This window comes from Lonchura striata, chromosome 3 (assembly GCF_046129695.1).
Source record: "Lonchura striata isolate bLonStr1 chromosome 3, bLonStr1.mat, whole genome shotgun sequence".
Taxonomy (NCBI): Eukaryota; Metazoa; Chordata; class Aves; order Passeriformes; family Estrildidae; genus Lonchura; species Lonchura striata.
In genome coordinates this window covers 63,326,580-63,353,847 of record NC_134605.1, presented here as the reverse complement: position 1 = coordinate 63,353,847, position 27,268 = coordinate 63,326,580, and the positions used below count along the sequence as shown (strand labels likewise).

The following is a 27,268-nucleotide window of genomic DNA, read 5'->3' as shown; positions in this document are numbered from 1 at the left end:
TGTGTAAGACTGCAAATTTTTTATTATTTAATTACTTTTATTAATAATATTACATAACAATTTTTTCTCCAATGAAAGGGGTACATAAATGGAAATTGAGTAGAGAATTAGCTTTTGGGTACCTCCTAATGTAAAATAAATTCTGACATTAAATAATTACCTGCATGCCTTTCCTTTTTTTCAGGTTTTTCTTGTCTTTCCGGTTTGTCTTTACTTGTCACTAGGAAAGAAAGAAGGCGTTATATGTATCCAAAAGAAAAAAAAAAAGTAGAAAAATTAAGAATTCAAAACAATTTCACCAAGATAAGCCTTAGGATGCTAAGTGGCAGAGTGTGTTACCGCTGAGCTGCCCCGTGCATATTTTTACAGTGTACCTCATACTACAGGCGTGTAAGCAGCCAGCTCTGGCTAACGAGTTACTGCCATGGTAACATGCCTCAGCTGTTTGCTGCATAACATCATCTCTTGCAATTGTCTGTCAATTCCTGCAGAATCCAAGAAAACTGTCTGTTACTAAGGCACAGCTCACAGTAAATGCTGCTGCCTGTGTTAGGAAGAGGGTTTCACCTTGGCCACCCCATACTCTGTCAGACAGAGGTTGTAAAACCCTGGAATCAGTCTCGGAGCATAAGAGAATCACATAAGTATACATCTGTGACTTGCCAGCTGGCTTGAAACGGGTAACCAGTAATGGATATGGATGGTTAGTAATGGATACTGATACAGTCATGGACACTAGCTGAGATCAGTCCCTGGCAATGATGGTCCCAGAACCATAATTAGATACCCAGTATGTGCGAAGTAAAACTAACATTATGACAGTGGAAACTGCATTATGCTATGCACTCGTTCACAGAACATTTTCCACTTGCTTTTATTAGGATTTTACACTGTAATATTCCAGAAAATGAAAAAGAAGCGTGCGAGTTTTAGAGCACTTCCGAAAGAACAGCTATGAAAATGGAAGGCTAGCTTAAGTCTAACTCCTGTGGAGATTTCATCCAAATTTAGTAAAACTCCTTTTCTCTAACATGAGGAGAAAAGAAAACTTTTTTACAGTACAAATTCCATTTGTAACTGGATGCAAAAGAAGAGTAGTAGGCAATATTCAGTCTTCTACATTTTTAAGCAATATAGTGATGAAATACATGAGAATATGGCTGACATCTCTGACCGAAACACTGCTAAGTGACTGAGACACTTCTATTTACTCTCTGTGTCATTAAATAACTTTCTTAAACTTCATTCCAGAAGTTGATTATAGATTAGAATAGGATGCTATTTATATTCTCCATTATCTCAATCTTGAAAAGGCACTGTATTTAATGTAGACAATAAGCAGCAAAAATACAGGGATGCAGTCTCTAGTCTTCCAGTCACACTATAATGGAATGGACCTTAAAAAGACACACATTCATAGTCTTAGTTTTGAAATTTAATGTACAGTCTGAAAGTAATGTTTATTAGCACTGTGAATAGAGAGAATCTCTATACACAGTAGTGCTTCCATAGCAATTTTGACAATAGTTCACAAAATACAACTAATAGTTCACTTCAAGAAAAAACACCACTAGGTAGACAGAATATTAATAGGATTTATGGCAAGATAAGAAAGTATAATTGTAATTTTTTCCAGTGGCTTTCTGAGTTTGCCTGGGATAATTTTTTCCTTGTTCTAAGAAACTTAATAAAACAGTAAATATTGTTCTCCTGTGAAATCAAGTTGAAGAGTTCCACAGGTTCACACTATAACAGAAGTCTTAAAGATAAATTCATGTTTTAATATGGAACATTATTTCCTTTGCTTTGTCATTTTTCCAAACCACAGAAAAAATTTCCCATGTTATCACCATTCTGTTTTCTACTAATAAATATTCATTCTAATAGGCACCTCAATTTTTATGCTTGCCATTAACTTCTAAAATCAGTCTTATTAGCTCAAGGCACTTTGAATTACTTATATGAAATGGAAAAGCTCCAGTGAGAGAGAGTTAGAAAAGCCTAGTCAAGCACAGCTTTCAGGAGGTTCACCTTCACTTGTGTTCTTGGCCTGAATAAGTCTGCTCTGGCTGGATGTTGGGTCTTCTCTTTTCTTTTTTTGGTAACTTATGATCATTGGCCTGCTATTTCTTCCATAATGTTTTTCTTCCTTCAGCCCAAGACTTCATTAGCCATAAGTCAGCACAAAAGTCATGTTCTCAGAAGAATTAAAAGTGTTTTGACAAGTAAGTGCACTCCACCAAAATTCCAATTTGCTAAAATATCCTCATGAAAGGAAATGGTGGCTTTTGTAACTGAGAGCTAACTCACGAGACTCATGAGCTGTGGGTGGAGAGTAAGCAGTATCCTGATTCTGACTCCTACAACAGATCTGTAATTTGTTGCTGGCATACAACACCAGGAAATTATAAATTTCTCTCTAAAACTGCTCCCCCGTGTCTCTGAAAATCTGGAGGAATTTATTTTTCTTTTTTTTTACTTTTTTTTTTTTTTTTTATCAGATTTTCATAGCAGAATGTCTACAGGGACCATTTCCAGTATGTTATAATTTACTAATTACATTTTGGTGTGAAGCATTCTCAAGAGCAAATAATATGCTTGGATTTATTAAAGAATAAAAAGTACACCTATTTGTGTTCTAGGCCATTTTTTACATAACTTACTAGTACAGTAAAGACTTACTAATTAATATTTGAATATAATTTCAGCTTTTCTGTACATTGATGAATTCAAATTGTTTTAAAAACCTCATTCTCCTTCCAGCTGGCTTTCACAACACCTCCTCCATCTTTAAACATTATTGGGATTTACAAGAACAGTCTAAGAGTCAATAGATCAGACTATTTTGAATCATTGATAAAAAGGCAAGGAATATCAAAAGCTGAATACATACCCTTTGGGGGTTCCTTCCTCTCAATTTTTTCTTGTTTTTCAGGTTTGTCTCTGTGTATTGCTACAAATAATAAACAAATAAATAAACTCCAGCTCACAATAAATCTGTAATCTAGATGTATTAAGCACACTTATTATCTCATGAAAGTGATGAAGGAAAAGCATTCATAAACCCAAATAATGGATTTTAGCTCTGAGTCGGAGATACTTGATGATGTATAGATCTTTTGAATGTCCACATTTAATTCCAGGCCCAAGAGAAAAATTTTCCTTGAATAAACCTTCAGATATTAGACTAAATTTTTCTGAAAGTGATTATTCAGCAACCTCAATCTAATCTGTCCTTTCTCTTTTGGTCCCATTACACAACCACTCTGACTCTAAGATTTCTGACAGAGGAAATTATTTTCAGCCCTTGACAGCATTGCTTTCTATTCTTAACAAAAAACCGGCCAGCATACTGCTTTCTATGCTATTTTGTTCTTTATTTTTAGCTCTCACTTCCGTCACAGGATGGATTAACAAGAAAACATCTCTTTTAATCAGAGTGTAACCTCAGGAAGAGCAGCTGTTCAAAACACAGCCGACTCCATGCCCTGCAAGAGGCAGGCAAACACGAGTCCTTACAGACTCTCTTGCCCACATAGGTCTCAGACCATGTTATGAAGTGGTTCAATCCCACATGCTAATGATATTATTCTTAGTAAACCCATACTACTAAAAGACTAACATTTTGTAATTTCAGGGAAATATTTATTTTTTGCTGTACCTAGGCTTCTGGGAAAAAGTAAAACAAATTCTGATTAGAAGACAGTGAGCATTATAAACAAGCACATTATGCTTTTGTATCCATTCCTTTCATCAGCTTTGCAGTGAATGCCATTTCACTTTTTTGTTGGCTGAGTGTTTACACATTAAAAAGCAGGTTGTAGTCATTAAGAAAAATCATTCAGAACATTTGGTAAATTCATTATGGTTTATATGTGCTTGGATTATCCAAAACTCATTTTCATCCACAACAAGTAAATTATTGTGATAACAAACAGCCGTACTGAGCAGAGATATTTCAAAAGACTGAGCAGAGATATTTCAAAGCCTTAAAGAATGTGGACAGCAAATTTACACTAAAAAAAACAGGCTGTGAAGGAAAGAGCAGCACCAGCAATGTATTATTGAAGGAATTACAGACTGCAAATCATTCAGATGCTTTAGCACATCTAGGAGCATACCAAGAAAAAATCATTCTCCCAGCTGAGTATTTTTTGCAGAAATTGTAGCGTGCTTTACATCTTGCATTTGTATTAGCAGATGCTGTCTCTTTGCAAAACACTTTTATCAGTTTTGGCTGGACCAACAGTAGAGTTTTGCAAACAATGGCTCTGTGATGGTCAATGTGAGTGAAACATGAGCTTCTGCACATTCAGACAAAAGCTCTTGTAGTCTTGATGCCAAAAAATACAGCTGAACTATACAGAACAAATTGATAATCAGAAAGTTTGCTTTTTTTTTTTTTATCCACAGGGCATCTTACTTGTGTAAGAAGGATTATTGTGTACTTTAAAAATTTATTGTAGTTTTTCAATAATATTTCCTTATTTCATGATTTGAGAAAAACAACCACAAAACAACAACAGGAAAACAAACAAAAAAACCCCAAAAGAAATCAAAACAAACAAAACCCATACCCACACAGCAAACCCATAAAATGAGCCTTGAACAACACTAACTGAAGTAAATGTCAGTAGACCTGAAAGTGGACCAAAAATATCTAATTTAAATTTGTTTCACATCCTCAAAATTATGCAAACAGCAAAAATACAAGGAAGTACTAATATCTGTGTGGATTACAGTTTAAAACATGAAGAAGGGATCAGCTGGCCCATTCTTGAGAAAGAAAAGTAACTTGATGTATCTGGGCAGGGAGCCTGGAATGTGGATAAGCAGAGACCAGGCTGGCATAAGCATAAGCTATTTTTCTCTTCCCAATTATAGGCTGAAGGTGATCTCTGGTTAGTTTGAGAGCGTTATCCTGTGTGTTGATATCCCCAGAGACTCAGAGGTTGCTAATCTCAGATTGTAATGTTTATCATTACCCCTTATGGGCACTGTCAGAGCTACAGCTTCCCTTATTTGGGAAGGGCAGGTGCTGCCAAAATTCAAAGTATTCATGTTTCAGGGCTGTGATCACTGGCCATTTTTGACTCTTCAGTCACAAGACCAACAAAATGCACTGAAGGTTTTGTTCTAACAAGTCTAAATCTGATATTTCTTAACATATTAACTCTCCCCCGAAATATTTTCATGTTCAACTTCATATGTAGTTATAAAAGCTCTATAATACAAAATACATCACTGCCTACAGATCTTTTCCAGTTTTCCACTTGGATATATTTTTATTTTTCGAGGGCTTAATACATGCCCACAATTCTAGGTGCACGTATTCAATTTTAGAATTAGCTAGTCTGGCCATACTGCCATGTTTCTGTGAAAAAAAAAAAAAAAATAGAGTTGATTGGATTTTCTATTCCACATTAAAAAAAAAAAAAAAAAAAAAGGTAAAAAAGAGCACAAGCATATAAAAGTGTTTTTAAGGCTACTTACTCTTCAGCTGAAAAATGCTGAAATTAGAACTGTTCATTCAATTTGAATTCAACCATTTTATTAGCTTTATGCTATATTTAGTAATTAAAAGATCACCTCTTTTATTACTTTTCGTACTAGGATGTTGGTGACATCCATAAGAGAAAATAATAACTATACTTAAAAACCAAGTAGATTTATGACAATTGTGGAAGGTAAATTTTTTCCACAAATTAAAATAAATTTTCTTGGACTTCCTTGCAAATACCAAAAAGTCACAAACTCAGACTGAATTGTTATTAACATTGGAAAAAAAATAACACCTCAACCTAATTTACACTAACCTAGATTTTGGAAATTGCTGAAACATTTTTGCATGTCTTTGAATGAAAATTCAGCCTGAGGCAAAATGATGAACATGGGAAATCTCATCCTAAGTGACTGGAATGTGATAAATTTATAAATAATCTAAAATAGAAGCTTATAATGGAAAATTTTAAGGAAATTTAACAATGCATTCCAGACTTAATATTGCTATCTACTTCACAGAAAAATAAAAATAAGAATGTTGCTATCTACTTCACAGAAAAAATAGAAATAAGAAGCATTGCATATATATGGGAGGATTTTCCTAATTTCAATCATCATCACAGATTTTATTTTCATCAAATTGAAGACATAGTGAAAGGGGACATGATTTAGTTTTTCTTGTATAAAATTCTCCAACAAAGATATTCCACCTTCCAAAAAAGAAAGAGTGAGAAGAAGAGGTGTAGTAAGGCACTACTTCCGTACCTAAGAGAAGCAAAAATAGTTTCTAGCTGGGTAAGTCTTAAGTCTGCTGCTTAGTACAAAGCCAGGTGATGAGTGCAGTAAGCATGAAGCAGAGATTGCTTGCTCCAGCTAACAGACTAAGTGCTTGTCTGCAGAGCAGCACACTCAGGAAAGTTAAGATAAATGAACTAATACAATGAAGTTTGAGTGCATTAGTCAGAGCATTAAATCTCTGCCCAGATGCTTTCATTCGGAAGCAAAGCAACTTTAGAGGGCTACAACTTAATTCTTCCTAAAGGAACACTGAAAAAAAAGGGATTGGTCTGGAGAGGGGCATAGACTCCCAAGTCCAAATACATAATTTAAGGGAACTACAGCCATGTTGCCATCTGTACCATGTTCTCCAGTTTAAAGCTAATGCAGGTGTAGCTGTAGCTGTACCCTGAGAAATCAGGCTAGACAATTTGTCTGTGTACGAAATATGCCTCTAATTTATTAACTTGGAGAAATTATGTGGCGTTCTAGAATACTAGGATTTGTATGGTCTAGCTCTATTTGCATATTTAGCTGTCTCAAATACTTTGTCTTCCAGCTACAGCAAATTATCCATCATTACATTGTTTTCTTCCATGCCTCATTCCAACTGCAATGTATTAGTGAAGTGATTTTGGGAAAAGCCACACAGTAAATAAATGTTTTCCCATTCCTTCTCAATGCCTGTTTTAATTAGAGCTATCTCCCAGAAAGGCAGGGCAATTCATTTCACTGGTGACATCAGTTTTCCATCAAAATCAAAAATTGTCATTGGACCTTCCATTAGACAGAACTTTTGTATTTACATATACATAATCTTCACACTTTTTAGTATTGTTCTTACTTATTGTCAAAAAATGCATAATTAACTCTTATTGGTAGTAATAGTAATAACAATTATATTGCCTATTTCTTAAACAGGCTCCAGCAGTGACTCAGAGTCCTGCAAAATCTATCTAGATCACAATATCTAGATGCTCAGGACAGTTGTGTACAGAAAGATAATCAATCCCTTGTGCTGCTGCTGGCTGATGAAGCTCCTGGTCATGCAGTCCAGGTGCCACTCCACTTGTGAAATTACTAATACCTCAAAAACCAAATTGGAAAGACCTTAATTTGTAGTGAACTTGTACTTGTATGCACACGTTATCATGAAATAATTTGATTTCAGGGCTCTTAAGCATGACCAATAGCTTTGTGAAATTATTTCTCACAGTATTTTTTCTTTCCAGGATTAAATTTGTTACAATAATTGAAATGGACATTATTGCTAGTAGTTTATCAAAATATTTAATTAAAAACAAATTTTAGGGCATCAATTTGCCTGGTTCTCAATACCGTTTGAATCTTTTAATTTAAGTCACTTCCATCTGGGATTTTTCTTCATTATAACAGTTCCTCATATTTCACTTCAATCTTTCAAAAATTAGGCTTATAGATTGAACTCCCTTGCAAACTGTGGGACTTGTACTCAGAGGATTTGACTATTCAAAAAATATAATTAAATTACTTTTAAAATTCTAGTGTTCCCACATGTTGGGCAGAAGACAGAAAGTTTATTTTCCACTTCCTGCTATTAAAAATATTCATTTTACTTCTGGATTTTTTTCTGTTAAAAACAATAAAAGACTGCATTTGTACATATTTCCTGAAAAGTACTTTAGGAGGTAGCAGTAAAATTCCCTAAGGATTCACACCTTTATTACACTGTAGACAGAGTCCAGACAGAAAGTTTTCTTGTCATTGCTCCTCCTATGTACACGTTGCATTGTTGGGATAAAATGTGAAAAAAAAATAGAGAAAAAAAATTGTGCTTCAGTAATTGATTGCGCAACTAGAGACTGCATTATCAGGCACATAAATAATGGAATTTAACTAATGACATCTGAACACTTTTTTTTCTGGCATCTTACAATTTCTTTGTAATAATTTCTGCAATGCTTATATTGTTTTGTGTAAAGAAATGCACTTTTGTATAGATGAAATGGTACACAAGAGGCTGTTTTGGTCAAGATTGCAACATCATTTGTGTTTTTAGATTACTTTGCTTGAAAACACCTTAACTGGGATCCTTGCTAATGGATCTGAGTTCATTATTGCCTGGCTTGCCCACTGGTAGCCTAAAAAATTCATTTTGATAAAACATGACTTATTAAGTAGGTGGGAAACAATTCTAGGCAGTCCAGATGACCCTGATTAGCACAAAACTGGAGCTGAAAAATACTATAAAAATATTTTACAGAGGTGTAAAATACTATAAAAGCACAATAATAATACATATAGAAATGAATATAATTGCATGAGGGAGGGTGTACATGTATACACAATTTTTTTAATAAGCCTCCTTCTTGCTTCCTCCTACCACTATCAAGCTGAGTACTGGTGTGTTAGAGGGATGCTCATGAAATTTTATGTGGCCCAGCCTTCATGGAGGAGCTCTGTTAGGCAAATAAAACCTTCAGATATCCCAGAAAACACTTTTTTTTATATGGCCTCTGAAAACCAGTCCAAACCAGTTCCTCTGTGCATTTTTGGAAAGTGCCAGTTATAGGAGATTAAACAGTCTGAAAAAGAGCAGGTTCTTAAAGTGGAAGCTTTTCTTATCTCTGATACACACCTGTCTCACTCTTAGCTATGACTTCCTAACTTGGATGGCACCCACTGGCCTATAAATTTGCTTTTTTCCTTGCCCAACACATTTCATGCCTTTTGCACCAGAGGAAGTTCATCAACACTCAACTTTCTTACACCTTTGGTAGAAAAAAAGATTTCTGGAGAACTTTGGGCAAGAGAATCTTATTATGAATGTGCATTTTCAATCTAGCTACACAAGCATAAAATTACATTTTTTTTGTTAATGCTAAGGTATACATGAATTTTTGATCATTTGCAGTCTGTGCCAACTGATCTTTGAACGCTCCTATGATACAACAGCAGTAGTTAACCAAGTTAACAAATAAAAATTCTGTAGTTAACAAAGACACCGTATGTTACAGAAATATATGTGGGAAAACAGAAAAAACAGTTACCCTTCACTGGTGCTCGTTTTTCAGGTCTCTCTGTTTTCTGTTTTTGAATTTCTGAAGAAAAAAATGCAATGCAGATTTGTAAATATTTAAAAAGATTAAAATAATGTTTCACACACAAAAATATTAGATGCATTCTCATATTAAAAAAATAATTAAAAGTGCTTAAAATATTATGGCTGCACCATGGCTTTATCACCTGCATAGTCAGAGTAATATACAATATAGTTCAATGTTATATATATATATATATATATATATATATATATAGGCAATATATATTGATAAAAATCACAACATTAAGTATCTTTAATAATTATTCTGTTTTTAATTGAGCCATACAACTACTTTTAAAGGCAAGAATAGGTTTTGCTGATCTGGAGTAGCTATACAGTAACACATGTTGGTCATGATTCAGAAAAACATGATTTATTAAATATTTTTTGTATTTATCTTGAGTGGTTTACCAAGATTAGTATTCTATGTCTTCCAAATTACCTTTGGAAGGGAAAAAAAAATGTTCTTTTCACTACATCTTCTAAAAAATTTTAAAGCTTATATACTGAATTGGTATCTCCAACACACAATAAAGGTAGACTCAATGCTCTATACAAACTATGGAGACAAAAATTCCCAGGTTAGGGGTTGTGGTCTAGGAGAATGACTCACTTGATCATGCTGTACACCAAAAAACTGAGAACTGTGTTCTTAGAGGAAGAAGGGGTACAGTATTTATCTGCCCTTGTTATGCCATTCCTTTTGAATGAAATTTTTCAGCTGTAATATTAATATTAAATTGCTGCTATATACCTCCATATAAATCTTTTTCCTACTGTCCTTATTGTGTCAAAACCAGTATAATATAAAAAAAAAAAGGTAAAATGTTGAATTTTTGCAAAAGCAAACCAGAATTAAATCAAATGTGCATAGCCCTCTTTGCACACAGTTGTAGAAATTCAAAGAGTATTTATTATAGCTGTGTAATAAAGTCATTAGGACTATGCAGAGTGCCTGGGTTATCATATTGTGCACATGTTTCCTGCAGTAGGAAACTGCTATAAAATGAAATTTGTATGAAATTTGTTTTTGACAAAAGCAAATGCAAATCTCTCTAGACTCTGTGGGAGATGCCTTCTTGTGTTTCAGTGTTACTTGTGGTCTGCAGGGTATAAATAGCAGGAACACTGACCCCAGAATTAATCCAACAGAGGAAAAGATATACATATTGCATCTCAGGTCTAAGAAGCTACTCTAATGCCTATTGAAGACAACTGAAATATTTCAGTTACAACATTAGTAATTTTCTCAGGATACACATGTCAAAGTAATCCAGTAGGAAATGGAATTTTCCCTCCCCAGATATTTACATAAGTCCTTGAAAATAATGCAGAATGTTTTTTTGCATAGTTTTTTGTATCTGAAATAATTATTGTGTGTGGTTTGCAAAAACATAACTATTCTATGACATCAGGCTATGTTGTCTTCAGATAGAATATTATTTCACTTTGATAAAGAGTTACAAAGGATAAAATATGTCACTGTTAACCACTAATGTATGGAAACATAACTAAGGTAATTATATGATGTCATTAGGCTAAAAGAAGTTTTTATTCACTTCTTATCTTGCTCTTTTCAGTCTGGGTGTGGAGTTCATTTATAGTTCTATGAACCTCAAAGGGTGAGAATAGGTAGAAATATACTCTACTGATTTACTGTATTTCATCTGAGCCCAGATTATTTTTCTTTCAAATGTGTGAGGGTATTTTATTTCTATTGGCTGAGAGAATCCTGTTGCTGGATTTTCAAACTTTTCCCACTTGTTTTGCTTAAATGGCTACATGGTCTAGTTTAGGTAGCATAAGTGGTAGGAATAGTTCAAGACAGGAATAGATGGAAGATTGCTCCCTAATTCTGGGCACATCTGAGCAGTTTTCCATGCCACTGTTCCAGACTGCCTCCAAACACTGACTCAGGGGATGCAAAGAAAGCTGAGTCACTTCCTCTGCATTGAAATATTCAGTGGAGACATATCTCACCCAGTTCAACCAGTCACCCTACATACAGAGATGAATATGAATAAATCATATTCTTCAGGCAGAGTCACATAGATACATATTCCTTTCTTGCTTTAAAATGTTTCACGCTGCTGCATTTCTACCATACATTACATATCTCACTACAGAAAACAGGCTTATTTTTCTTGAAAAAAATAAGAATAAATAAGAATAAATCTTTGTTATTTCAAAAATAAAAAAAGAAAAAGTTTTAAAATTACTTTTGATTTAGGGAAATTACTGCTAGTTTAACTGCAAAATATCCATGGACCAATGGCTCTAGAGCTGGTTATTTAAATCAGGTTCACACTATATCAGCAGTGGAGCTTGCTTCAAACAAATATTCCACCAAGTTGCACAAAAAGATACCTTTTTAGACAGCCACACTGAGAATCTCATCTAATTTTCTGCTACAATTAGAATACTCCACATCACAAAGAAACATACACAAATTCTTAGAAGTGAAGTACATTTTCTTAATGCACAAGTGTGTGTATATATGCTTTTACACACTGCAAAGTGTCCCAGTATTATGTCTTTTCACAAACTTCCCATTACAGCCTGAACCATCATAAAAATTGCAGCCTGGATGACATAGATTCTGACACATTATATCCCAAGCTTTCCCAGTAAAAATAAATCTAGTCTTAATTTAAGGTAAACTGAAATAATTTACAAAAGAAAAAATAGTAACTATTTGTTAACTTCAAAGTATTTAAAATCAGGAAACACATTAGATTATTGGAAACTTTTTGTTGTTGTTTTATGAGAGTTCTGATACTCTCTGCTTCATCTTTTATGACAAATAGCTTTAATTTTGTAGTAATCACATCATATCTTATTGCTGAGTTGACAAAGTGGTTGTAATATCATAGAAGACTTACATGGCCAGTTTAAAGCATGTAATTAATCTCTATCAATGTGACACATTGTTAATAAATCCTAAATATTACAAATTCATGTTTAGAAAAATGACAGAATCAAGCAGCAGCAAGGATAATCTTTGTCACCACAGCAACCCTTCGGATTCTTTATGAGATGACAGCACAGTTTATTAAATTATTGTAAGGGAGTATGTATTTTAAAAGCCATATTTCATTGTTTGTTTTCTTAAATTATTAGGCAGACATGAAAAATTACATTTCCCCTTGTATTGCTTGGGTTTTGAATAGATAATTATTTCCTTAAATATGGACACTGCTTGATGCTAATTTCTCTAGAGCTCAGGTCTTGTGCAGATATACAGAACATACAGAGTGATTATTTTAAAAAGGTCCAAGAAAGAAAGGTAGGAATCTTCTCAGTGACCATTTCTAGATGCTGAAAGGAGACACACTCAACTATATTGCTGTCAGGCTGATTTTTCTACATCCTGTTGATCCAAAACAGATCTTACCAGTCAGCTGAGGATCAGTATTGCAGGAAGCTTTACTGGAAGCCCCTCCTGAACAAGAGAGTCTGGGCAGCAGCTTCCCCACCCCTCACACAGCTCATTTTCATTAACAGCAGTTGACAGTGCCTAACCAGAGTACAGCACTGGCTGTGCACACTGGCTCCAAAAAGGTCAGGATGGGAGAAAATAATTTCAGTCCCTTGAATCTGTGTGAACTAATGGGTCGGTCCTGTGCAGGTTTACATCAGTGTGAATGAAGAGCACAGCCTCTCATGCTAGGGCATGAGGAGATTCTCCTGGCTCCTGGTTCCCTTCTTTGTCTGTCTTTGTGTTTCTGATTTTGATTTTTTGTTATGTCCTTTTTTATAACATAGTAAATTGGATAGTATTATCCTCAACTATTTTAATTTTATTGTGTTAGAATAGCATTTATGAACCTTAGCCTACATGAATTGCTTTAGGTACCACATGGAGCTATGACATGATATAAATATCTCTGTAACACAGGAGTTCAAACTTAGAGGGATGAATTTCTTCTCTTACTGGGAAAGCACAGCCTTGCATCTTGCTTCATTAGAGGATAAAATGGTGAGTAGCATTCTGGGATTGTTGAAATAGCACCTACATCTCACCCTTCACTGAGTTTTCATCTAACAGATGAAATATACCTTTAAAAAGATCCCCACAACCATATTAAAAATGTCCATGATACAAGAGACAAAGTGAGGAAAAAAAAGAGTCCCCATTTGAAACACAAGAATGCTTTACCCAAGGTAACCCAGAAAGTCAGCAAAAGAACTGGGGATTTACCAATGAACCTGACATTCAACATTACCATCCATGCTTAAAGCCAACCTGTTTCTACTTAAATACTGCAGTGAAGAAAGAATGTAGTTCTAATATATCTAGTGTTTTAAAGGAATAATTAAGCAGATGGAATTTTCTATGAAATGAGAATAGATTTTTTTCCTAAAAAACTTTACCAGCTGGTCATCTTTTTTATCAGCTGTTACAGGTAACACAGCCATATACACCTTCAGTACTTTGACATTCTGTTTACAAAAGAGATTACAAATATCTAAACATGAAAAGGAAAATTAGTCCAACTCAGAGTCTTATGAGCCAGAGGTTAATAATTTGCTTTTGAGCGGTTAAAATCCTTACAGCTATTGCCAGCAATTTAGTGAGGCTATATCCTTGCTAGTTTATCAGGACTAATTGGTAGCAGGCAGCTGATTATCCTGAAGAGTTGGTGGAAACAGATCCTGAGGGCAAGGCCAGGGTGAGTGGTGTTAAAAGCTTTAGAAGATGGGAGAGATGGAATTTCTAATGTGTTTTTAGATGCTGTCTGTGTGAAGAATTGTAGTCAACTTTCTTGCTGTTGTTATCCTCAGGAGAAATTTGCAATTGTGCAGCTGATGTCTATTTTTAATCTAGATAGTACCAGCTGGTGAGGGTGACAGTTATCCTTGCGGGGCTAGGAGGAGAAGAAAGGAAGCTGTGCATTCAAACAACTTCTATCTGACTACTAATACATCAAGGAGCTGTAGTCTACAGGCAAAAACACCCACAGGAAAACCAAAAAGCACCTTGCAAACAGAAAAGAAGTGCAGGGACAGAAAAAAAAATTTAAAAAAAGCAAGCAGGAAATACTCAGTTGGGGAATTAAATTGTGCCCATATCCAAGAACCAAAGACAGTGTCACAGAAGGCCTTAAATACCAGCATTCAGTGTTGGAAAGTCTGAGTGACACTTATGGCTTATCCAGGTGACTCCCCCACCAGCTTGCCAGAAGCACACTTTTATGCCCAGTGTTTTGTGAGATCTCTCCCTGTTCCGGGGACTCAAAGCAACTTCAGACTGGGGTACATCATAACTTTTCCTGAAGCCATGTGTTGTAAGAGCTTTCTTGAATATGCAACAGAGGACAAGTTGCTCCTATCAGTAAAAATGCTCAACAGTTTGTATGCTCATCCATAACATGAGGAACCAGACCACAGTGCCTGTTAAATATGATTTCAGAATTTTTTAACTACCTATTTGGAAATTACAAGTTACAGTGAGAATAAAGGTTTCTGGGAAGGGGAGGGGAGGGAAGGGAAGGGGAAGGGAAAGGCCATGTCAAGTTCCATTTGCCTTGTTAAACTGAGGATTCCCTTCCCTCCAAAACCTAAATAATTTATTATTATTATTATTATTATTATTATTATTATTATTATTATTATTATTATTATTATTATTATTATTATTTTATTTTCCTCTGGTAAGGTTTCCATTTGAAACAGAAAAAGCAATATCTTATCAGAAAGGTTTTTACAGGGAGGGAGGTACTTGCAATTGTCTTTGACTTATTGTCCTGTAAGCAGCACTGTCATTCTTCAGGGAGACCATATGCAGAATTTTATGGTGGAATTTTAATGACTGGGCTTTTGAAAGAACTGAAAGTGGAAGATATTAAAAGTTTTCAATGCTAAACATTTTAACATAAAGTTAAGATTTATTCTTAATACATATAAAGATGTTAAAGCTGTGTTTTTCAACCCCAGAGAGTAGTCCTTTACTTTTAGATTCTAAAATCAAAAAACCAAAAATTAAAAGACAGACACCTCTTTACTCAAAGAAATCAGAGATAGAGACAAATTATCAAAACCAGTGGAACATGAAAGTGTCTTGGCATGTTTCTCCTTATGGATGCCAGTCTGTAAAGATGTTATTGGTCCATTAGTAAATGATATTTTTCATAGACAATTTTATCAGTCTGCATTTAATTGAGTGTAATTTTCTGAAGAAAAAATGCAGGCAAGGCTTGTAGACCTCTTAGAGCAAAATTATGTATACAACTATACCTAAAATCTCTAATCTTGATTTGCATCAAACAAATATTTTTCCATATTAATCTATTTAATTGTTGCTTGGTTGGGTCTTTTAGTTTTGTTTCTTTGTTTCTAAAGGGTGTTAAAAGTGATAATAAATTTAAAAATAATTAATTATAATAAAAAATAATAAAAAGAGATCACAGACTCAGTTACTCTACCAAGATTTCAAAAACATGAACTCTTCAGATTCTATCTTACCATATTAGTCTGTAAATAGTCATTCCTTGACAAATTAAATCACGTTTGGATCCAATCTATTTTATTTCAGGGGTTTGGCATGCAAAAGGGAGAAGTTTCTGTGGGTCATGAGCATGGGGTCCATTTGCTACCTCCTCTCCTTGGCACAGCAATAGCTGTGAAGGGATCTAAGTTCACTCAGAAATATACAAGCCTCCCAGTTTTGATGCTGTTGGAAAAGTTGTTCATTTTCCAGGTCAGGCACAGCAGACTCTTCCCTACAGTGGGGACCCTCTCCTCTGAGTGAGAACCTTCCCAGAGCTCCATTACTGGGGCATAAATTAAGATTTCCATGAAGATTGCATGGATATCTTCACATAAGGTTTTCCCTGATTTAAGAGGCTAACTTCAATAGTTGCAAAACTCTCTTCTACACTTCTGTCTAGGGTCCCTACTAGCCTTGTGGCCCAAAGTTCTCTCTTTCTCTTTTAAAATATATCTGGTAAGTTTGGATTGAAAAGTTTCAGGTCAAACTGAAAACAAATCACTATTCTGGAAAAGACAAAAGAACTAAAATTGAACATCCCTGTACCCTTGTGTTATCTTGCCTTTTTTCATCTGAGTTATATGGAAAATATTTTCTTTCTTTTAGAAAATGCTATTTTATGGTGTATATGCAATTGCTGTATTGATCAATGTAACTAAAACCAGATGAAATTGTTAAAGGAACATTAATAACAGAAATGGAGGCCACAAAACTAAAAAATGCAAAAAATACATATCTGGAAAAGTAGTTTGACATCTGAGAATTGAACCAATCAATGATTCCCATCTTTTAACACAGAGTGTACTTTACACAAAGATATGCAAAATGTTTTATAGTAAAGTGTAACCTAGGAAAACAGCAGAAGCCTTTTAGAGAGCTCTTTAATAGCAAGTCATATACAGAGAAGGGAACATTACCATAGAGTGACATAAAAAAAAACCTGAATTCAGAAGGCATTATCAGTACCAACAGGTATATACTTTAGGGATGAATGGAACTGTGTAATTATTTTTAAGACACATATATGACAACTACAGTAACAGAGTTTTCAGGTTGCATTTTTATGGTATTCTGAATTTATTGTCTCTAGTTCATTTCCAATCTGTCTGTAGCCTTGTGTTCACAAGAAGTTGTAGATGGATTACAACCATGCAAACACTGTGTCCCTTCACTGGGGGAAATGTTTGGATATGGAGGGCTCCCTTGGGAAATTATAACTATATTTTTAACAGTTCTGATATACTTCCTGAGGCATCTGCACTGGTCACTCATACAGCAATAAAGACTTTTGTCCAATCCACTGAGTCAGCTGGGCTTTTGATCTAATCCTACATTCTTAGGTACTTTGATAGTTAAAAACAGTCTGACACACATGATAAATTGTAGGACTAATAACTTGTTCACTTGATCACTGCACCAAAAAACTATGCAGGAAATTGTCTGGTCTGAGAATCTTTCCTTTTGGGAGCACTTTGTCTGTTAGCACAGATCAATACCCAGTTCTGAACAAGCCAATAGATTGTGCTGAATAAATTCTGGCTGGCCTAACCTTGGGGTGGAGAAGGGGTTAATAGGAGTGAGTGTCTGGCATCAGGTCTAGGGTCTGGCATCATACACCTTGGCCAGAGCTGCTGAGGGTGAGTCAGTGTAACTGACAATCCCCTTAGAAGCTGACATGTCTTTTAAGAGCATGATGTGTCTTCAGAATATTAATAACCAGCCTAATACTCTGGCAATGATACTCTCATTTGAACTGAAGACATATGGATAAGGTGCTTTGCCAAAAAGTTTATTTGTCTTTTACAAAATTTCTTGTGACCTTTAACAGAAATTTCTAGTCTGTGTTGACTTTTGTCATAATTTATTATTTTAAAATCACATTTTTCTAAGAAAGAAGTCAAAACCATATTTTTCTGTCTCACATATACACTAACTCACAGAAAACTGGAGATCCATCTCTACCTGAAGGAATTGTTTCTTTTGATTGTAGGTAAGAATAATCTTATGCCAATAATAAAATTTTCAATAACACAGAGATGGATAACTGTCACAATGGTGCTTTATTTCTTTCTCTGCTTTTTAATTGAATAGTATTAATAGAAATTAAAATTATTTACAGTTTAATAAAGACTTTTCAGGCATGGTTTTCAATATTGAAGTGTTTGTACTTCTTTACTATTTACACATCTTTATTTCCAATTTTGTGTTTTCTCAACTCTTTTCCAAACTCACAAATGAGGCCAGTAGTGTCCACAAAAAACCAACCAAACAAACAGAACCCCCCCCAACTTTTCCTATTTTTTAGCAGTAATTTCTAGCACAAACATGCAAGCATACAGCTCTCAAGTAATAGAATGTGTCTCTAAAGGTGAAACTAACCCTGCAAAAATGAACAAGATTATCACTCATAACTATTATAGAAAAATATTGAAGCTAAAAGCAAATTAAGCCTGAAAGAAAGAATTAAACTTCTTTGTCATTTGTGAAAATGCTCAGTAGTTTTTGGATGTTGAGAATATGCATTGTCAAAGACTGCAAAGTCCCCTCCAGAATAATCTTTCACTATGTCCACTGAAGAATACTGCTTTGCCAGACAATATTAAATGTTCATTCTTTTCAAATTATTGAAGATAAATATTAGTGATAAGACTTGGACTGGCAAAAATAATTGCAATAAAAAAAAAAAGGTGTTTGAGAGATATTTTCATATCTTCAAAGGATTCTGAAACTGATATTAATCCCATTGCCTGTGAAAGTCCATTGTCATTACTTGTACTTCTATTATCTTTGCTTTTAATTTACATCTCTAGGAAAGTGATCATTGCTCTCTTTGGGATCATAATTATGATTAGACTTTTCCTCTTTCATGGTTAGACAATGTCTTTGTCACTCCTCTTGAATTTTTTTCCAATATACAATTGTATTTTGATATCAGCAATCTTATTTTTCAATTACTATATTCCAATATAAAGTAAATTTTATGCAAACATTTTAGCATTCAAAAAAGATGCTAGAGTGAAGGCTTGTCCATTCAGTAAAAACAGACATGGAGATTTTAAAAAAAGTCTCATTCTTTTCATGAATACCACAATAACTGTGAGTTTGATCCAATACAAATGCTTAAATATCAGGCACAGCGACCACAGTGCACATTTCCAGAGTGAAATTTGAGAGAGATTTTCCATAAAAATATGAAAAAAAAAAATTGTTCATATTCTGGAGACAGCAGTAGTGTACTGCACAATCTCACTGGTATTTTTTTTCTTGTTTAGAATGTTCAAATGCCAGTGTCACCTAAAGAAGGATTCTTCATAAAGCTACAGAAAAAATTACTGCTCAGACTAGAAGGGATTTTGGTGCAGAAATGGCCCTTTACAAGTAGGCGAAGAAAACTCCATAACCAAAAAATTTGGTTCTAAATTCATGAATAAAACTAATGTTTTGACACTCAAAAATCCCCAGATCTATTTGTATAGATGGTCCTCTTTTGGGTCCAGCCCTAATAGCAGCAACATGGAAAAATCACCGATTCTGCGTCTTAATTTTTTGTTTGGTTTTGTTTTAGAAAGCTTTTCTTCCACAAGTCTTATGGGCCATGTAAATGACAGCACAAATTAGTTGAGAAAAGCTGCTTGGATAGATGTGCACCTTGTGCTCAGGGGAACAGATTGTGATGTTTGTGAGCGCTACCTGCAGGAGCTCACCTGAGCCCCCAGCTCACCTCCCAGGGCTCTGCCTTCTGTGCTCACGAGCCTCAGCTCTAGGAGAGAATTTCATGTGCCTAAGCAGAAAAGCTGTTCACTAAACTACACCACAGAGCACTCAGAAAACTTCTGATAAGCCTCAGACTCTGGCAATTAAGCTCCTTGATGTTTATACAGTTTTAGAAGCCTGCAGAGAGACAGGAAGGACTCTGAGGGGCCGAGAGGCGCCAGTCGCTGAGGAGACACATGCAGTACTCTGCACTGGCATTTCCAAGGGACTCGTGGCTTCAGGCCACATATGTTGTATTTCTGTAGCTCAGTAAAAGAGGTGACAAAATCAAGTATAAACCAGGCCAGATCCTGACTGCCAGGATGAAATGGAGACCTCCAGTCGCTTGGAGATGGTAAGTTATTTGAGGATGTTGCTATGTGAAGGCTTATGGCATTACTTATGACAGAAAGGGGCACTGTCTTCAGCAGGCACAGTCAAGAGAAAGTGTTTTTCAGGGAGACAAGGATGAGAATGCTTATACTCTAAAAGACAGAGGGAGAAGCTTGAGCACACATCCAGAAAGTGGAAAAGCCCACTTTAAATTTGTTTTACTGTTCTGGAAGGAGAAGCATGTTTGAATTTGGGCCTTTTCACAGTTGTGTGGCTGCATAATTCTGCAAGGTACCAGATCTGGAGAAATCACCAGGTTCTTGTCCATTTCCTTTATACCAAAGATAGAAGAACACTCTCAGGATTTATGTCCAGAGCCAGGATAGTGAGGAAAACATTCCCAACAGGCAGTTAGATACTCAGCTCCTTGGATGGAGCAATATAAGGTCCAAAAAACTATACAGTAACTTCCAATTGCTTATACTTTAGCCTTGATATTGTTTACATGGCTTCTCTGAATTCTGTTTCTACATCTTTCTGTCCCAATGCAAAGGGTAAAGTCTATGTCACTGATTTCCAGAGAAGAAGGGATTGCAATGTGGAGTGTGGTGTTTTTATGGATTATGCCCTCCTAGCCATGCAGTAACAGCACTTTCAGCCTGGGCCCTATACCTGCCTGTGGTGAGAAGACAAATCCCACCCATGTACATCCTTGCCAACAATGTGCTACAGCTTCAGACTCTGTGCACCTCCTATAAAATTAAAAATGTACCTGTCTCTATGGGAAAAGAGACAGAAGTAAAGTTTTTACAGTTCTTACAGACGAAGTAAAGAGAGGGAATCTTTTCCTACACCGTCTGTAACTTTTCCTAACATGAGGAGTCATCAATGGAAAGATAACTGCTTTTGGTCTTCAAGCCTATTAATTTCTTGGATTACAGATTGAGACTGACAGATTATTTCATTAAATATAAGCCTGATCCCATTCTATTTAACTTCAGAGAAAACTGGATAGTAGTCTCAGAAGCAACTGGGTGATAGATTCTTCAATATAGGCATTTACCCCTTGAGAAGTTGATGGATGCCAAATTCAGTTCATATAAGGCTGCTTACTTTTCTTGAGCTTTGCTCAATATGGAGAAAAAATATGCCCTAGTTTTGAAAAGATTTACATTCTATCATCAGTAATTCCAGCCTTCTAATACATTTGCATTTTGATTTAATAGAAGTTGAATATAAGTTTTATGTTTCAACAAAATAATTTCAATATCCATAAAGATTATAATATAAATCCTACTTCCTTCACTTGTCTGCTTTAAAAATTCAATGATAGCTAAGTAATTTTTTCAAAAGATTAGGATGCAGTCCTTTCTTTAGGGGCCTGTGTTGGCTTCAAGTAAAATGCTTGACAGTACTTCATCATTATTTCTCACTAAATATACTTTCCATATTATTATTTCTGAACTTTATTTCTATACAGACATGCATATAACTCCTTTGCATTATCAGATGTCCCACAAGCATGACAAGTATAAAAATAACATTTCTGTAATTCTATTTTTATATTCTTTTTTTCAGATTTTCTGTAATAATTATATAACAACGAATAATGAAATAGTAAAGAATCCTTACAAATTCTTACAACAAACAGCTCAGTAAATATTATTTGTGGTTTGCATTTAAGGGGTTTGCTAGAGCACAACTGAAAAAGTTAGTAGACTGACAATGGAACTAGTGTCAGAATTTATATCACAGATATACAGTTAATTCTTAAATTATTATTAAGCAACTGACCGACCTTTTTTCAGGGAAGGTTCCACTTCACCTAAACCAAGAGAAAAAAACAGGTATCAGAGAAAGGATTAAAAAAACTCAAACCAACAAAACCCAACCCAACCCAACCCAAACCAAACCAAACCAAAACCAACAAAAAACCCAAAATTAAAACCAAAACTAAAACCAAAACAACTCACAAAACAAAACAAAACAAAACAAAACCTAAAAAACAACACATTTTTTCATTTTGGCTCATTTTATTTCAAAAATATTTTTTCTTCTTTATATGCTAAATGACAAGCATCTATTCTGAGATTCTGTATTATTCATTAAAAATCTAATTTGCCATAGAGTTTTGGGTAGATAAATTTAAGGTGCAGTAGTAACTAAGGAAATATCCAAATCTCTATTTGTGCTTCTGAATGTTAATTTGTGTCTACAGTTAAAAATTTCCTTTACTTTATGCTTGTTTCCACATTTTAAGGGAAGGCTCACTGGTTCTTTTTAAATTCCAAATAAAGTACGTATGAAATTTAACAAGATTGTAAATCTAGCAATGCTTCCAGTGAAACACAAGGCAAAAAAAAAAAAACAAACCATTTCAGTCTAACTATAAGCACTTGATTGCTGCAATATGTTATTGCACTTCCATGTAAGACACAGAATTTGAAGGAGTGATCCTGGCCAGTGTGCAGCCTCAGCTGCACTGACTACAGCACAGAGTGGGCAGGGTGCTCAAAGCACTTAATTGTTATGATATAGTGCAGTAAGATGCCTTACTGCCTATTCACACTCCTGGTTGATGATGAAATTCCACTTGGGCAAAACACTGCCAGAGCTAATGTTTCCAAATCTAGTGAACATCAGGTCTTGAATTTTTGACTGTCAAGTATTTTATGACTTTTCCTGCTGCCATTAGCACTTAGACAGTCGAGTGTTTGAAAGTTTGCACATGCTTTGGGAGTTATGAGATGCTAAAAATGCATGCTGATAAGATTTTACCAGGCTCTTTATTTTTTATCTTTTCTGTTTGTCAACCTTAAGAGAGACTAGCTTTCTGCTAGTTATAAATCGTATCTCAGAATAGGATGCCCAATTCACAGACTCGCATGTAGCAGCCTATCTATTAGCATTCATATACAATGCTAATATAAAAAGATCATGCACTTATTTAAAAGTTAACACTGGGTAATATCTCAGGCTTCTGAACAAATGGGTAGAAGTCAGTTTCAGTACACATCACTTTTTAATTATATTCTGGTGTAGCCAAATGGAATATAAAATAAACTACCATGAAATGAAGATGTCACTCCTAAACTTATCACTTGTCAGAATGACCAATATGATGTGACGTGATGATCCACTGCTGTGCCCACACAGGGGAACTATTTTTTTGTTTGTTTTGTTTTGGTTTTTTGTTTTTTATTAACAGAAGGAGAGTTATTTCCAAAATCAAAATATTAGTAAGTTACTTTCATTTATCTGGTTATGTCAGATGAAGAATTGTACCATAATGGCAAAATAATTTCTAGTAAACTGAATAATGTGCAATATGATGTCCAAAATCATGTAAGTTCAGTTGAAATGTTATATTTTTTAAATTTCAATGTATTGCCCCATTATCAATATGTCAAATTGAAAAAGTACTAAATTTCTTGATGTATCTTGTATATTTTCCAGGGTTCTTTAGATTCTTGCTGATTAAAAGATGTAGCCATTTCCATTCTCCGAAGCAATATTCTGATGCATATTTTGGTTGTGGCTTTGAAGTCGTATACAAATTAATGTTCTTTTCTTCAAGATATACCCATGATAATCTTTAATTCTGACAGCTTTTCTGTAATAGTACATTAAACATGAGATGAAAGCTAATAAAGAGACCAATTTACTCATTGGAATAGCCAGTGGATGCTTTATTAGCAACAATGTTCACTTTTCCTTTTTGTTTGACCTTCTTGTCTGTGATGTTAAAAGCCGAGTAAGCCATTTTAATGCTTGTGAAACAGCAGTTAGAGGAGTTACAGAAGTCTTTACATTACAAATACCTTCATCATTGTCATCATCATCACTCCATACGATGTCAGACAGTAAAGAAAAAAAGCCATAAATCCAATCAGAAGACTCTTCCAGTGTCTCATGAATGATTCTCAGTGGTTCTGTGCTGAGCTTGTGAACAGATCTTCCTGAGTGCAGAGTTTAAAACAAAAGCGATTTGAAAAAAGAACCCAAACCAAACAACCTCTTCAGTAATAAAAGTACATCTTCATTTTATACAGAACTAATTATACTACTTCTTTTAGCAGAAAAAAAGGATTGTGAATGTTAATTTTTATTACTCAAGCATTTGAGGACAGCTCTCCTTCCTGTGGAAGGCTGGTATATAGTGTCTTACTGCACTTGCTGTTCACAGAGTGATTAAGGACTTAGTGTACAATTTGGTTTGATGTTGTACTCCAAGTTCTGGCTCTCCTTCTGGGGCTTGACTGGGCAAAATATAAATACAGATTTCATTCTAATATTCTTCATTTTAGGTAATCACTTCATTTCAGTTTTTAATCTGACTCAGACCCCCTGCCTCTTGATGCCCATCTAGGATTCAGTCCCACTCATGTCATATCTCCTCACTGAGCTCCTTCCTTCAAACAAGTCCTGTCTGAAGAAATTGCTGAGCCTCAGGTTAGCTGCTCAGACAGGTCACGTCATTGTCATGGACCACACATACAGGATGGGAAGAAGAAAGTTGTGCATACTCAGGCCAAAATTAACCTAAGTTCAGAACAAACAGGGATACAAATCCAGATAGTGGGATAGAGATAATTTCTTTCAATCACATACTCCTGTGATTCTGGTTCTTCTCTCATGACTTTTCTAGAATTTCTTTCACATAACGTGTGCACGTGTGCATACTTATTCTGGTCTCACTGCCTCTTTAGACAAGCAAATTGTGAATCAAGAAAGCTGTGCAGTTTCATGTCCTCCACCTTCCTGGAACCTCTGATGGAAGTGAGACTTCTGCTCCCCACTTTATCCACACCCAGGCAGTGCAGCCATCAGTGGGTTATACCAGTCCTCCCTTAAAGGCTTTTCCAATTGGGATTTCACCAGATTTCTCTGTACCTGACACACTACTTCAGAGAGACTTTCCCATCTCTGACAGGCTTCTTCTTCTGACCATTCTGTGCAGCAATTTTCTACTTTCTTGAACTTTGTACCAAACATTGCTTAGGAAGAGGGAAAACCCTCCTTCAGTCTATGATACTGCCCACTGTACTTGCAACTGCAGACTGAGTCATTGCCTGGCCTGTGCAAAGCTTTCCCACAAATACAAACTACTGAACGTGGACTACAAATGTGATTTGAACTTTTGGCCTAGTGTTGCCCTTAGAAGTTTTGATAGAAATATGTATCCTGGATTTAACATTATCAAGATGGAAACCATACCTCTGTTGTTTTTCTGTAAGTAAATATCTTAGTAGGAAGCTAAAGACAAGTCTCTTCAGAACTACTTCTGATTGCAGTGTTCTGACTCACAAGCCAAATCTCAGCATTAATCAGATGCAGTCTCACATGGACTTACAGGCTAGAAATCATGCAAGGTGCAGGCTTAAAGTAACTTTTTCTGTGACAACAGTACGAACAGATATTTTCTTAAAGTGTTGTAACAAAACTTAGATGTAGCTTTATTTGAAATATAAATGTATCACTATGCATCTTCATTTTATTTATAATTAATTATTCTGAAACACGAGAGACCAGGCTTTCTATTGGTTTGCATCTGCTTGTTGATAATGCAGACCAAAGAAGTATTGTAGTTAATATTTTGTGAATATTGTATTATATAGGTATGTGCTGCTGAACAATCAGATGCATCAAATAAATTAAAAGTGTGACATGATGCAATGACAGAGTTGTAAAGAAATTAATTTAGTGCACTACTATGCTCACTATTTTATTTATAAAGATTGAGTAGTAAACCAGCAAATATTTACTTTGCTTAGCATGACACTTCTTTGCATTGTCTTCATGCATTGAGATGTAGAAATTAAGTTTTTTCAAGTGATTTGCCACAAATTGTCTTCTCAAGTGTTAACCAGAAGAAGGAATACCTATACTTAGGCTCTTAAAAAGTAAATTTGTGATCTGACCCCTGATGCCATTTACACTTTATTCTAATCTAGAGGTGCTAAGGAGTCAAAGTGGACTAAGAACAGACATGGCCAGAGGTGTCTTAGCATAATCAAAATTTTGATTCACAAGCAGGGATGGTTTAACTTTGGAGAGCTGCCTTTATTTTCAGTGTGGCTATCCACCCTCCTTTTACCCACTGGTTGGTTAGGGAGGGCTCAGTTGCTTTTACAGCCACAGGTTTTTACAGCTGCAAGGACTACAGCTATAAACTAACAAGAATTGGTGTCAATTTATTTTAATATACTGGTCTATCAACTAGCAGTTCAAGAACTGCTTCTGCTTCACAGGTAGCAGAGCTGTCCCCCCTGGGCAGGCAAGGGAAATGCTCAGAGAAGTGCAAGATCAAGAGCAGAGGAAATTATTCCAACCACCCCAAGGCAAGCCATCTTTGCTGATGAATCAGTCTTCAACATCATATCCTGGTCTTTAATTCATAGCATCTTCATATCACACTATGAAAAGGGATTAGAAATTATAAGTGTCCAGAGGCAAAATTGTATGTCCAGTCATGCCTATGCTAACAGGCACAAGTTGCAAATCCTTTTTAACATAGAAAGTTTAGAAAAATCAGTTTGGAGCTGCGTAGAGGACACTTTATTGGTATTTGCAAAATGAAATTTTGTATTCAAAAAATACTATAAGCTCAATTGAGGTCTGATGCAAGTGGCACAAACCTGGAAAATTATGTCCTCTTGCACAGATCTGTTTGACTTGTGTTGTATTTCCAACATTTTTAAGAGTAGTGCTAATAGTAATGATGTGTTCTAGAATTCTTAAGAAAACCACACCAAGTAGTGCTGAAGCGAAAATTAAGACTGATTAAATCCATACTTTTAATATTCCAAACAACTTTGACAACACCAGGTGCTACAAGCTCTCTAGTAGAATGAAATACAAAGGAAATGAAACAATTCTTGTGTTAGCAAGTACAGAGAAAGATTCAATTTACCTCACACACATGCAAATAGAGACAACCATTTCCAGAAGATTTATATACTCAAGAGCGAAGCTGAAAGAATGCTGATTTTCATAACAAAGTTTGAGCTTCATATTTTTTTAATTTAGAGATGTCCAGCAATTGAAAGCATGATGAGATTTTTTACAATCATCTTGTAGTCAACATATTTGTCCGGATTAGCAGTCTTCTACCCAACTTCTCATTTCTTAGCAAATCTTAGGAGACTAATTATTTTAAAAATAAGCTCACAATAGATTTCCTTTGCTAACATATGGAGTGTAATATAGAATTTGTAACTAATGTACAGCTATTATTAATATTTTATAGATTAATATAATTGATCCAAACTGCAATTATTACATCATATACCACATAAAATTCATTGCTTTGGAAGAAGAGGGGGCAGGAT

General features: G+C 35.1%; 1 protein-coding gene across 15 annotated transcripts in view; it reads right to left on the bottom strand.

Annotated features, from left to right (window-relative positions):
* Nucleotides 1-27,268, bottom strand: part of TRDN (triadin) — a 227,942-nt gene that overhangs the window by 154,036 nt on the left and 46,638 nt on the right. For all 15 annotated transcript variants that reach the window (XM_077782243.1, XM_077782247.1, XM_077782240.1 and 12 more), the window contains 5 exons: nucleotides 23,759-23,896; nucleotides 21,736-21,762; nucleotides 9,309-9,359; nucleotides 2,894-2,953; nucleotides 161-220 (listed from right to left, as the gene is read on the bottom strand). In XM_077782243.1, the coding sequence (XP_077638369.1) occupies nucleotides 161-220; nucleotides 2,894-2,953; nucleotides 9,309-9,359; nucleotides 21,736-21,762; nucleotides 23,759-23,896 (336 nt within the window). The remainder of the gene's footprint in view (nucleotides 1-160; nucleotides 221-2,893; nucleotides 2,954-9,308; nucleotides 9,360-21,735; nucleotides 21,763-23,758; nucleotides 23,897-27,268) is intronic.